This window comes from Ptychodera flava, chromosome 14 (assembly GCF_041260155.1).
Source record: "Ptychodera flava strain L36383 chromosome 14, AS_Pfla_20210202, whole genome shotgun sequence".
NCBI classification, from domain to species: domain Eukaryota; kingdom Metazoa; phylum Hemichordata; class Enteropneusta; family Ptychoderidae; genus Ptychodera; species Ptychodera flava.
The window spans coordinates 9,560,020-9,573,924 of NC_091941.1; the positions used below are offsets into that span (position 1 = coordinate 9,560,020).

At 37.4% G+C, this 13,905-nt stretch overlaps 1 protein-coding gene across 14 annotated transcripts in view; it reads right to left on the minus strand.

Annotated features, from left to right (window-relative positions):
- Positions 1-10,065, minus strand: part of LOC139149256 (spectrin beta chain-like) — a 91,546-nt gene extending 81,481 nt beyond the window's left edge. For 9 of the 14 annotated variants that reach the window (XM_070720885.1, XM_070720879.1, XM_070720886.1 and 6 more), the window contains exons 1-2: positions 9,679-10,042; positions 2,532-2,626 (exon numbers count right to left, since the gene is read on the minus strand). In XM_070720885.1, coding sequence (XP_070576986.1) covers positions 2,532-2,551 — 20 coding nt within the window. In that variant the 5' untranslated portion in view covers positions 2,552-2,626; positions 9,679-10,042. Of the gene's footprint in view, positions 1-2,531; positions 2,627-9,678 lie in introns of all 14 variants that reach the window. The other 5 variants (XM_070720888.1, XM_070720887.1, XM_070720883.1 and 2 more) reach the window with 2 other exon arrangements.
- Positions 10,066-13,905: the final 3,840 nt, after the last annotated feature.

The window sequence follows — 13,905 nt, forward strand, 5'->3', positions numbered from 1 at the left end:
ATATGTCAGTCAAAAATTTGCATAAACAAAGGGTTTCACAACTGTATTGTCAGGAATAAGCGGGAAAAAATCCAAAGTTCATTTGTAACCCTGGAATAATCTAATAATTGTGAATAACAAAGGAGCACTAATTTAATATTCCCGGCACATACGTATGAAGTGTTTCAAATTATATCAGACAGCTTTATTAGTAGGGCTAGGTCACTTAAGGTTACAGGGTTTCTGATGTAAACAGTAAGTGAGACGAAAATTGGATGAAAAGAATTTTTAGTGGCTGAGACCTAAAAACAGATCACTAGATTTAAAAGGTTCCAGACACTTGAAGACGAACGTTTAATTTTCCACATTAAATATGATACAGAGATTAGAAAGCAAAGAAGGATATAATAGTGAATGGAGTATCTTTATTTGTACAAAGGAATGTTGCCATCATGGGTTTTTTATGTTGCCAATTTTCATGACACAGTGAGGTCATTGACAATTATGAATGAAAACAGTCTGCAGTGCACTGAGTCACTTTACCGACAGGTCAAACCTTTTTTCAACTGAACTGGAAAGCTTTCACACAATAGAAATATGACTGGCAGCAGTAATAACGACGTATTATGATTTATTCAAAGTTACAGACCCTTATTCGAAGTTTACAGCTAAACGTCAAATCATGCATTGTTGAACCATCTAGGGCAGGCGCCGTAACTTTACATTTATCTTACCCCTTGAAATAAAAGATTTTGGTATGTCCCAATTGTTTTCAATGGGGCTGGTTGGACCTTTAAACAATGAAACAGGGATGAGAGGAGGCAGGGTAACTCCAAGCTCTCTGGTCTCATATCAGAATGTGAACTCTTAAATTCAACTGATCACAAGGCAAATGGCCACTCCATCCACTCTCATCACCATGGGAACAATTTCCCACGTATAAAAATTTTTGCTAGCCTCGTGGGATCAAATGATCATGAGGCCTTACAGTGGTTTGCTTTGAACGCAAATACTATGCCGACCGACTGATTGTTGAAAAACTTGGGGTGATCTGTGAAAAGGTTACATTGTCCAGTAAGCCACATAAATCATCAGGTTTGAATCTGAAGCAAAGACAACAATGGCATGCAAGTTAAAATGCTATTTATGTTAGTTCAATTGCTAAGCATTTCAATAGACTTTTAACATTCAGACACATCTCCGGTTTCTCATAGGAGAACTTGTCATAAGTGTGTCAGCACAAAGGCAAATGGCCGCTCTGTGCGGCTTCTCATGGGAGAACTTGTCAAAGGTGTGTGTCAGGCAGTGGGAAAAGCCAACTCCTGCTACTTGACAGTGGAGGGACCATGGTTGTGTGTTGTAACAACACTGTCACAACAAACGCTGTTTAAAGTAACAACAAACATTGAATAACTGTTCTTGTCAGCAAACAAACCTTACATTTAAGAGACATACAGTTACTGTACATAACGCACAAAACAGAGAAATAGATACAATATGGACAACTACAGCGAGTAGAATATTTATCTGGAAAGTGACAGGGATAAGAAAGTGTAGTACTATGAATAGGGAACTCCCAAGAACTAGCAGTAAAGTTGTAGGAAATATAGGTCATTGTTGCACTCTTAGCATCTTCATTCTGGCAAGGCTACAACTGCTGCCAGTTTCTCCTCTACAAGTCGAGGTTGCTAAATTCACATGCATCACAGACTTCCTGCAGCAATGATCAAATTTTTCAAATGAAATATGCACGCTGATGACAATATCAGATGACAGAAATGCTCTTGAAAATGAGTCCCACATAGAATTCCTACACCGCACCCCATTAACACAATGTGCATATCTTTCATTTGAAAAAATTCACCATTTTCTGCCATCAATTTGATTATTTGAAGGAAGCATGAGATAACTATCCACTTGTGAACTAAACGGTTCCTCTGTGAGTTTATTTTTCTCACAGTACTGAAATAGATTTATCTATTTCATGGTACTGTCATACATTGAGGCATAACTTAAAAGTATATTCCACTGACATTTTGAATATTGTCAATGGAGCCTGTCTACACTGCCAAGACAGCGTATAGAAATATTGATAATCATGGGATATAAATCAGAAACCAGCAGTAACAGAATAGTCTCATGCTGTCTTTCAAACACTTACATTTGAAATTTAAAATTACAGGAACAATTGAAATTTAAACATTACAGAAACTTAGCTACTTGGCATGCTATAAGAATTCTAGGATTAATGATAATTACCATACTACGTTATGTATACATTTGAGTATACTACCTACATACAGAGTTTGGATTTACGGAGACTGAAGGACACGAGGCTACTGATGCTCATACAGAAAATTGTATTAAAACAGGACGTATTTCAAGACAAAAGAGACAACTACCATTTAACTTTGGAGACTGAATATGACATAACCATTAGCTTATTAGTTACATATGGACTGAATTTGAACTACTAGTGTCTACCCTCTTGTTACTGTTAGAGTCCAGTAGTTGTTGGTGAGTACGAATACCATGCCATAAGACCAACATACCTTAATTCGTAGTTTGCCATTTTGACTGGGCTATTCCGCAGGGGGTATGATGTGCAAATGTATGAAGGCAAATATAGGAAACACACCCTTGCCCACTGAAACGCAACCAATGGAGTGAATCACTTTGTGAAAATCACACTTTACATGAAAACACTATAAGGTTATGTACAAAGGGATATTCTAATGTAAAACAAGCCGGGAAAATTAATAACGATGACATACAAACCTGATGAATATTTCATTAACCTGGACGCGCTACCTGATTGGAAGATAGACGCCAGCGTGCAAAATTCAAGAACGATAGTTGATGATAACCGGCAGCACAGCCAGGGGGCAGGCATAATTAGATTGAGGCTTGGGAATTCCACTTTAATTATACTTCTGCTACCTACATATTACAGATACGCATATAACAGTTCATGCGTGCATTGATATTGAAAATGGATCATCAACACTCTATGCAGTGAGCTGTACTTCCATGGCTGGCTTCCGTGTGTCTTGTTGGGAACAGCAGACCTGGATTCAATGCAAGTCACTGGATGTCAAGTTTTGACAAGTTTGTTAACAAATAATATAGACAATGTAATATTGGAAGTAAATATTTCAAATTCTTGTTTTATCTTTCAGCTGTGAATACAATAGCATTCTTTAGAGAACAATAACTGTAAAACAAAGGAAAAAAGCATCAATTTAAATTCAACACAATAGAAATACTTTTGAGTGGGATAGACTTTAACCTACTGTGAGATAACACTCATCAAAGTGATGCATACTGTATTTGTGTTATGAATCCATCCCTGAGCCATGCTACTAGAATGTATATAGAACCACGGCTATTCTTGGGGTAGAGGAGCTGTGGTTATAGCACAGTTCCCTTTTGTGGAGGGACCGTGGTTAGAGACAGAACTGTTGAGGTCTGGAAATGGTGAGTAGGCTACAAGTAATGGAATGGACCTATTGTTACCGGTACAGCAAGCATTTTGTAACTGGAATGTATAAGATCACCTGAAATTAGTTGATAGCTGGTGTAGACTACGTGGGATAAAGGCATATGTTTATTGTGGAACACGAAACGGGTCAATCTGACCAAAGATGACCACTCAGGCCCTGGCAGAATGTGTCACACACTGTACTAAGGGCACTTTGCAGTGGAGTATAGCCAGATCTACCAGACTGTAAGTCAGCTCTTCACAAACACTGCACTAGTACTAGTGTAGCTCTATTCTTTGCATCTTTCAATCATAGTACATCACCAATGGAGGCACAGCCAGAAAATCTGACAGTATATTTATGGAAAATAAACCTGTTCGATTAAATACAAGCGGTGCGCATTTTCTGACAGAATGCACTCCTACCACATTTGGCAAAACCACGATCCGAGGGACAGTGGCAAAACAAAATAAAGACATTTAAAACTTAGATTATTGTCATGTAAATGGCGCAACTCATCTGTTGACTTGACTTCATGAGAGCAATTCAGAAATGTAAGATTAATACTAGCCTACTTGGCAAGATTACAGCAAAGTGATCAAATATCAGAGGTCTCTGAACATTTGAACAATGCTCTCTTGAATTTTATATATTTTTTGTGTTGTGCTAGCTGGGCCTCTGTTGTTGCCTGGGCTATCCCTGAATTCAATGTAAAACAATCCTTTGGTTAAATGTGACACTGGGTAACCCCCCCCCCCCCAGCAACATGTAATGAATACCAGTATTGCTGTTGGGTTGCATCGCCAGATGAAGAAAACAGGATCAGAAGTCACTCCTCCAAAATATCATTCCACTGACATCACTGTCTACTAATTCAAAAAACTGCCCAATAGAAATGATGAGAGAACAATTGTCAATTTTTTCCCACAGCAGAGTTATGGCAACTTTTATGACAAAACGATCAGTCATAACAGCCTAGTCTGCCATGCAAGCCCCCAAAATTTAATAGCAGGTGCAGGAGGTCAAAGGTCACCACCAACATCATTCATGAATAATCTAATTTCTTCCATTAAATTTCAGCGTGAAATACGACTTTATAGCCTGATATAAATTGATATAATATATTATGTCAAGTTGGTTGTCTGTTTTTATTGCTTTTATTGGATTCTGAAAGTCTATCTGGAAAATTAATTTGACAACCAAATTATACGACAGCAATGATAGGAACATCCCTTTTAACCGGTACAAATTGTAGGTATAGTCAGAGCCTTCGTCTTTTTAATTCTTGAATTTTTTTCAATTCTGAGTCAGTTTATCTTCTAGAGCCCTGGCTCCTGAAATTCAATAATTGGCCAACAGGTACTGCACAGAAACTTAAATAGACACTGAATTTTGACAAAAATTTTAATATTTGTCAAAATTTAAAAGCACCAGATATAATCTGCTTCTCCATTTAGCAATAATAATATTGACTATTTATAAAGAAACTGGATATCTTATCAAAGATCAGGCAAACAAACTTCCTGTTCATATCAATTTCAAAGAGTTATCACTTTTATTGACCTTACAGCTATGTTTACATTTTTGTCTTTATGTATTACAATATGAACTAACATGTCAATCAATGTCTTTCAGGATGCAACATCGTTGCTCTTCACAGAGAACTCAAATGACAAATTCAAAATAGATTCTGCAACTAGCTGACGTTGACCTTAAAGTACATTTTGATCTGGCAGACATTTCTCATTGCTTATGACACTAAAACTAGCATGTCATAAAACATTTGACATTTGTTGCAGCAAATAAAGTTGTAACATTTCTAGCAATTTTGTGTTGATTTGCTGTATGATACCAAAACAAATTTTTGAAGCCATACTTTCATGTAGATTAATTATATAATTCAATTAATTATAATATTCATTGTATAATATATCAAGGATGTAGAAAACAACCGGCTGTCAGCTAAAATTTGCTGGCTGTGAAAATTTAGTTTTCGTAAAAAATCAGGACAATTTCCACACAAATCTTCGTGCACATATACTATTTGTAACCGCCTGTACTTTAATTTTTGCCACCTCTAAGCAAAATTTTCTACATGTATATATACATTTCTTCTTTAAAAAGAGTCCACGGTATCAGCAAATTTATAAAAATATACAATATCGTGGACATAATGAAAATCTTATGTTCATAGAAGTGTGACAAAAATACATTACTGCTTGTCCTTACTTTAACTGAACTATTTTTATTTTCCAATCACTCTAAAAATAAATGTACACTGTGTCCCCGCTCCCAAACCCAACACACATCCAGATTTGCCGACTATTTACATACATTCATGCATTATTTATTATCTTTCAGAGGGAGGACACTGCCCTCATACTATGTTGGATCCCAATTGTATATCAACACAAAAGTCTGCAAAACGTATTTAGTCAGCACAGAAAATGCCTAGCCACAGCAATGTGCAGTAACTACATGTAAATCACCGGACATTCTTACATTTCAAGCTACTCTGCTCAGTTACATTAAATTGGACACTGTGACCGTTCAATGATCACCAGTCACTGTAAGACTCAACCCATCCTTCACTGTAAATGACCCCACCATCTGTCAAATCAATGTTTAATCAGTAAATTTACATTAACTATGTCCACATTAGCATCTATTTTTCCCTTGCAAAAGCCAAGCGACAGCTTTGAGAGAAAAAAAAATGTTTCCTGAAGGAAATCCTTTATGATTTGAAGTAGCTTGCTTATTTAACCCTTTTCCGTGCTGTATCATCCTCTATAAAAGTGCCTGTATATCTGTATTTATATGGAAATGTACTTATTTTTAGAAACAGCAATAGGAGTGGGTTGCCAGCTATGAAAGTCTATGCATGAAAGTATGCATGAAACAGTCATGAAAATGTTACAATCGTAACAATAAATTAGAAAACTTTATAATACATTTGCAAACTTCGATAAAAAACACCATTGTTTCAAATTTGACAACCTGGGTTTCAATATTTTTTATTTGTAGATAACTGAATAATTGCTATTATAGATGTATTTTTATACAGGATGCGATGTGCCAAAGCAAATTGTGTACAATATACATAGCAACTTTTCTTGCCCAGCAGTAAGACACAGCAACAAGTAATTGTGCCTCAAAATTGACATGCTAAGTACAGACTTTTTTAGCTCAGTGATTGAACCACACTGAGTACCACCTTGTAATTTGGATGACAAAAGCCACAACAGCCTAGGGTCACTGGTGCGTACAGGTGGCACCCATAGAACTCTCTAACTCACTGACCTAGTCTGTATAAACATGCCTTCTTAATTTGTGTGTTTCTAGAGGAAACCATTATGCACAGAATAGAGCTGGGGCAGTTATGACTGTCTGAACTATGCTCCACTCGCACTCCATGGAACTACCAGCACCTCATTACAAGTACTTGAGATATTTTACCCTTGATAGTGATCTGCAACCCCTGTGCACAGTAACTGTGAAATGTAATTTGAACTACCATTCTGGGGCCACAAACTGAATTGACAGTCTCTGATAACTTTGCAAAATATTTTAATTTTTTTACAGGATGTTAGAAAAGAAGCAAATGAAACACTGAAAGTAGCACTTGCTAAATATCTTGATTAAAGATGCTTTGCTTTGAATCAGACATGAATTTAGAACATATCTTATCTGGACACGGAATACTTCAAGCACAAGTAATGCATGCTTCCACAGATAGTTTTGTCACCATGGCCTCTTGGCCATTTTTTGTGACCACTGAACCAAAATACCAAGGTTACCATCTCTACGTTACTGACCTGTTTCAACACCACATCTTTGATCCAAACGATATTTACCTCTAACACTTTCTAACAGGGCAGACTAGCCTGTACCTGATGAGGCATGCATGACCAGTAGACACAGACCTACGTAACATCGCCTGAGGTAAAAGAAGATATCTTTGGAATAATTGCCACAATTTGAGGCACATTGACACACTTTGAAAAACTTTTATGGGTGATAACTTGGATAAAGTGATGTTTTACTGCCATATGTTGCTTGGGAATCCACTTCAATAGTTGCATGTTTCCATGAAGAGTTTCCTGCGGGTACTAGAATATTAAAAGCAGTGAACTCAAGATGTCATTCTATTGACAAAGCATGGGAATGGGAAATGTAAGTTGACACGTCACCCTCGAACTACATTTGTATTTCATTATGAAAAGAACTGAACTTCAACAATCTGTCGGTGTTCCATGAGATATTTGACCTTCTGATCGATTGCAAGGGGCCTTGGTGGTCCATTTGGCTGTACAGAACATCAACGCCAAATTACCGACAGGTTTAACGAGGGGTCATGATCATTCAGTATTGTAAGTTTACACATAGGTCCACAGATGTATTGACAATGGGCATGGACCTGTTTATTTGCATAGAGGTGATTCCCAATGTCAAAAAAAGAGATCAAAATAGTCTCTGTAATAAATTGTCATGCTATTCATTCATGACAAGGACTTCCACAACCCCTACCACAGATAACAAAACTGGCACATTATGTTTTGATACTTTTTTCCTATCTTCACATTATCACGCTTGTGCAAACTGATTTGCAGTATCACTGAGTCAACTTGAAGGCAAAGTTTGGCATGTACTTCCAGAAAGTATTCAATCAATTAAAATGTAAAAACTCTTGCAAAGAACAGTCTTGTAAGCTGCCCGGTGCAAAAAAAATTCCTAGGAATTTGAAGTGTTGCATAAAACAAACATTGGCTTGGCCAATACTCAAGGCCAATGAATGCAGGGGCAATAGAAACAGGGAGGGATCTCTCCTGGGGCGAGAAAAGTACTGAAATGAAAGCTATTGTGATCTCCTGCCAAATTTAGATTAACAGTGTTCTAGGTTACCAAATCACTGTGCTAGAGTTTAGTCACTGCAATATAAACAAAACATGAACATGTGTCTTCCACAGTGATTGACGGCAACTTCCAGTCCGAATGAATCTTAAATTAAATCTATGTGTCCCATCAATCATTTTCAACAACCTCCATGGCTGCACATTTCAAAAGGCTGGAAAGCCAAGGAATTTCAAAACAATGCATGATGCAGACTAGGTAATTAGCAAGTCTCATTAGCTCAATAAAAATGTCCTCACAGTCATGTCAATAGAGACACACAGACAGTGTTTGAACTAATATAGTCTGTTTTGCGTCTGGCAGACTTGATTGACTGATTGTTGCTGCACAGTTATGAAAATAACACATCCATCAACTACTGAATTCCTGCAGGGAACATTACCCCAACACATTAGCCACCATGCAGGTGATAATTTGTGCGTACTAGAAAGAAATTCCACCAGACTGTGGCATTTTTAACATGTTCCTACACTATAAGTGATTGATTTACGTTACATCCTTTGGCCAACAGGTGAGTATGGGGTTGTTTGACTTCACATACCACTGTTGTGACATTAACTTAGCTGTGTGTGCATTTATCATAATATGTGTAACTTATTGTAAGCAGAAGTTAAAACACTACACGTTTGCAACTGTACTTTACTCTGGAAGTATATGTTGAAATGATTTAAGCATTTTTCCAGTATCTGTGTTAGAGCTCATCTTCCGTTTGTTTATCGACTGGCATGGCTTTATGCTTATTGGCAATCCACTATTGATCAACATGTAATTCTTTGTGCATCTCGAAACAGTGTTAAATAGGCTAGCGTGTCTTTTGGAGGTCTGTCCATTGTTGGCGAATGTTAAACAAACGGACGAGTTCAAAAGGCGTGGTGACAGTATACACACTCATTTGCGTTGTGAAAGAAGTTCACAAAAAATGCGAACGACAAAATGCAATGACAGTTCACAGTTAAACGCGCGTCCAGCCTCAGATACTTACGCCGACTGGCACAGCCCTGAAAAGATAATACAATGCAGAATGGGATGTGGTTCTCTCAATCAAAACGGGGAGCTGATAAAGTGAAAAGAAAATCCATAAAGGATGAAAGTCATTGGCATGACAATGGGGCAAGAATGTGTCTTGGTGTATGCACGAATTGTCCAAGTAAACTGCAATGGTGACAAGTATTTTGGTTATCAACCCGGAAGTGCACCGTCTTCTTTCTTGCAGACTAGGCATCTCAAGTGAAAGGCAAAAGTCTGAAGACAAGAGAAACTGACAGTTAAGAAAATGAAGTCATTATAAGTGAACTGGGAGGCATACCTGTTACGCTTTCCTCAGATACTAAAGGTCAAAACACCTGCCTTCCGTTCTGTGCGCCGTTCACACACACACGTCAACCTGGTGTATATATCACGTTGACACTCCCGCAGCGGCGGGCCAGCCCGCTACACCCGTCCTGCGTTCACGCCCGGTAGAATAAATTCACCACGTAACTCGGTAGTCCAAGTTTCCTGTCGCACTCTAAGTCGCGACTACCTCAATGCTTGCCCAAGTCTGCTTTACCAAACACGTCGCCAATTTCACTTCAGTTAGTTCTGACAGAAGAGCGTTTACACTGCGTACGCGTTTTCATTAAGATATTCTCCTGCCTCCTCTCATCAATATGGCCGCCGCGCGAAGTCACAATTTATTCAAGCGGGGGTGCATACATACCAAGCATAGCTACTGCATAGAGGGCGTTGTCATGGGTGGGGTTGAAGAGGTGGTGGGTTGGTTTTGGGTAAGTGACCAGCAATGTCAACATTGAATGGGATCGGTCGGCCTGCTTAATAATAAACAGGAAATAAAATGAATAAACGCCGAGTTCAACACGTTCGTCTTAGGAAATCGTCTTTCACACATTCTTTTGAGGAGCTGACAGTAAACCCATGGATAACTTTTGTTTTCATTTAATGTAAACCATTAATTTTAATTACCATGGTAATAAAACGGAAGACCTCTGAGATAATAGCTGGCTACATAGTCTCGCCAGTTCTGTGCTGTTACTTGTCCTACGAGAGAGAGAGAGAGAGAGAGAGAGAGAGAGAGAGAGAGAGCCACAGGCCCAATATCTTGAATGATACAAGATGCTTCGCAGAACCCTGCTGAATGAAATAGTTCCCGATTAAGAACTTATGTTGCTGAAGACTTTTCTGCGCGACCAAAATTGAGAAGAGAAGCATCAGATCCAAAATTGCTGAAGTGCCTTGCCTTGGAATAGTTAGTAATTCAATACCGAATTTAGATTACGTCCTAGTGTTTAGCATCACAGAATTCAATTTTTTTCTTTGAATTTCTTTTGTATTCCATTTGATGAGTCCGGCTCTGTCTACTAGGTTATACATTTTCCTCGCGATCTGAAATTTAGCTTAAAATCATTAATTCCACTTTGCATGTAGTCAATTAGGACACAAAATTCCTAGTGATATTCACTAAATACATAAGTCTTCAAGCACATATTCGTCTCCAAATCACTTTTTGAAATTGTTGTCAGTTATCACTGAGCATGCTGAGTGTTCCTCGTACGTCTCTTGGGTTGAATAAAGGTCATGACCTCAGACGCGGTCTATAAACTTGTCTGAGCGAAAAAATACTTTACTTTTTCTTTAAGCGTCTGTGAAAGCAAAATGTTCCTTCTAATAATACAAGGTAGTGACCCCTGCAGAACACCAGAAGTTACAGGACTCCATGACGACAAACATCCATCCACAAGAACCCGTTGATATCCATTGGTCAATTACGAGTTATACCAGTTTAAAACTGTGCCATTCACACCATAATCTTTCAATTTATAAATCAGAAGCTTTGGGCTAAATTTGTCATTCTTTCATTTTTATTTTTGCATTTATATCATATTATTATATTATATTATATTATATTATATTATATTATATTATATTATATTATATTATATTATATTATATTATATTATATTATATTATATTATATTAGGCCTATATTATATTAGTCCTATATTATATTATATTAGGCCTATATTATATTATATTAGGCCTATATTATATTATATTATATTATTAAGCTTATCTGCACAACAACAGCCTACCAGTTAGTGCGACAGTCATCTGAAGTTTTAGTAGTTCTTCAGTTTATTCTGGTTTGATATTTAATATTGCCAGACTCGGAGCAATTTTATAGCTTTCAATGTTTGCACATACACCAGTCAAACATACGCTTGTGCTCGTTTTTCAATGTTAGAAATGGGTGTATCCTAACAAAGGACTGAGCCAAAACGGAGCCAACGGAGCCAACGAACCCGAACGGGGCCACAAATAACTTAAATGGTTGACTCTGATACCTAACCGGGGCCAAACGGGACCAAAAGTCCTCCAAATCGACTGTATCGACGACGTCTTTCCAGTCTGTCCCCTGATTGACTACTGAACCAGAATCGGAATCATTTTTTTTTTTTTGAAAAAGATAAATTTATTTCCATATAGTCACAAATAAAACAAATCTACATAACTGTGAATGCATTAAAATTACAATGCGTCTTGTCTGAAAACAAAAAACCAAATAATCGGAATCAATTTTGTGAAACCAGATATGGAGAAGAGCGCCCCTATCGTTAGGAGTGCAGGCTTTTCGGCAGTCCCTCTATTAAGGTAGAACGCACCTCGGGGACAGAAATTCAGGCCTTCAAATTTTATCAATTTTCTTCTGACCTACCACTTGTGGGGGCTCATTTTGAAGCTCTTGGCGAAAGAAAAGTTTTCACCGTCTTAGTTTTTCGAAAATCGAAAATTTTATTTTTTCTCATAGAGTTAACACAGGGATGGCGGCCATTTTGGATTTCAAATATCGAGAAATCACAAGTTATTTGTCTCTCTAGTACCAAAGTTTGCACGGTGACCCCTGATTTTTATTCTTGCTTTGGTAAGAGAATGGTTGAAAGTTTCACCGAGGAAAGTTTGAGCAAAAGTTTAAGTCTTTTACTTTCGAGGTGCATATTACCTTAAATGGACTTTGATCATGGAGGGACTTGATCGGGGAAAGTGTGTTTGTTTCGGCAAATGTAGAAGGTGCACTGATGTGGATGGATTTTACAATCAGCCTTTCTACTCTAGGACGATCGAGAGTGCGCCACTACGCATGGTAGCTTGGTAACTTCAATCTCAAACTTCCAGCTTCCAAATGTCGTATGCAATGCGAACGAAGTAACGTCGGCTAAGAAAAACTAAGAAAGGCAACATGAACAATAAATAAAAATAAAAATAATAATAAAAATAATAATAATAATAATAATAAGTTCTTATATAGCGCACATATCCACAAGTACATGTGCTCAAGGCGCTTTACAATTCCTGTGCTCGTGCGTCCACTGCTCTAGCCACTGGCCCATGATGCCAGTCTGATCAACATAAATGACTCTTTTTGCCTAGCTAAACCAAACTATAAGCGGCCTAGCAATGCAAACACATCTTTTAAAGGAGAACTATAGAAAAAACAAAATGGAACTAAAAAACATACATGACATGACAACTGAAAATACAACAAACATAACAAAGCTAACAAAAAAAAGTGCAGACGGGAAAAACATTATATGATCAAAATAACAAATAAGTTGCAATATACAAAAATCAATATTGAGCCAGTTACAAACTATTATCTCAGATTCATAAAATAAATTATAACTCATCCAGTCACACAAACTCACAAACATCCCAAGTCAACGTGCTTAGCAACGGCTTAAATTCACTCCGACAACTAATCATCCCACATGAAACCAACTGTAATATATATGATCATACAAACGAGTACATCCGGAAAAAGAGCCTTCGATACATTATGTAGAACATACATACATACATACATACATACATACATACATACATACATACATGCATACATGCATACATGCATGCATGCATGCAGCAAAGAACACAACTAGAAAACTCTTTGGAAGCGTTGAAAATGCTATCCAAAAACAAGAATATAAAAATCAAACCGATAAAGGAAGGGGAACAGCAGTTCTTGACACTGGTGATTTATACATAAGAGAATATCAGCGACAACTGGGCGATCAGTGATGCAACACAAAATTGACAACAATGTAAACGGATGACTCAAACAAAAACCACAATTACAGAACATACAACACATGTATGTATGTATGTGTTCACACCTCCAGCTGTTTAAATGCCTGCATTTGGATCTTTCTGTCAGATCAAGTGTGGACACTGATGAAGGACAAGCGATTTGTTCGAAACATGTCTGTTTTGCTAATTCACAGTGGAAGAAGAGAACTTTTCTGTACTTCAATACAACAACAAAGCCGATTTTTGCACAGACAGTCATCTAAAAGACTGTCGTTTTTTGTTCCGAGAGTCAAATGTTTGCTTCAATGAAAGGAAGAATGGAATAAAACAGTCATTTTAAAACTAAAAGTGATAACATTAAAATTTTCGTTACACTTTTATAAACAACAACCTCACAAACTGAAAGAAAGGTGCTGGAAAATAAATGATACGTAAAGCTCACGGTAAGTGT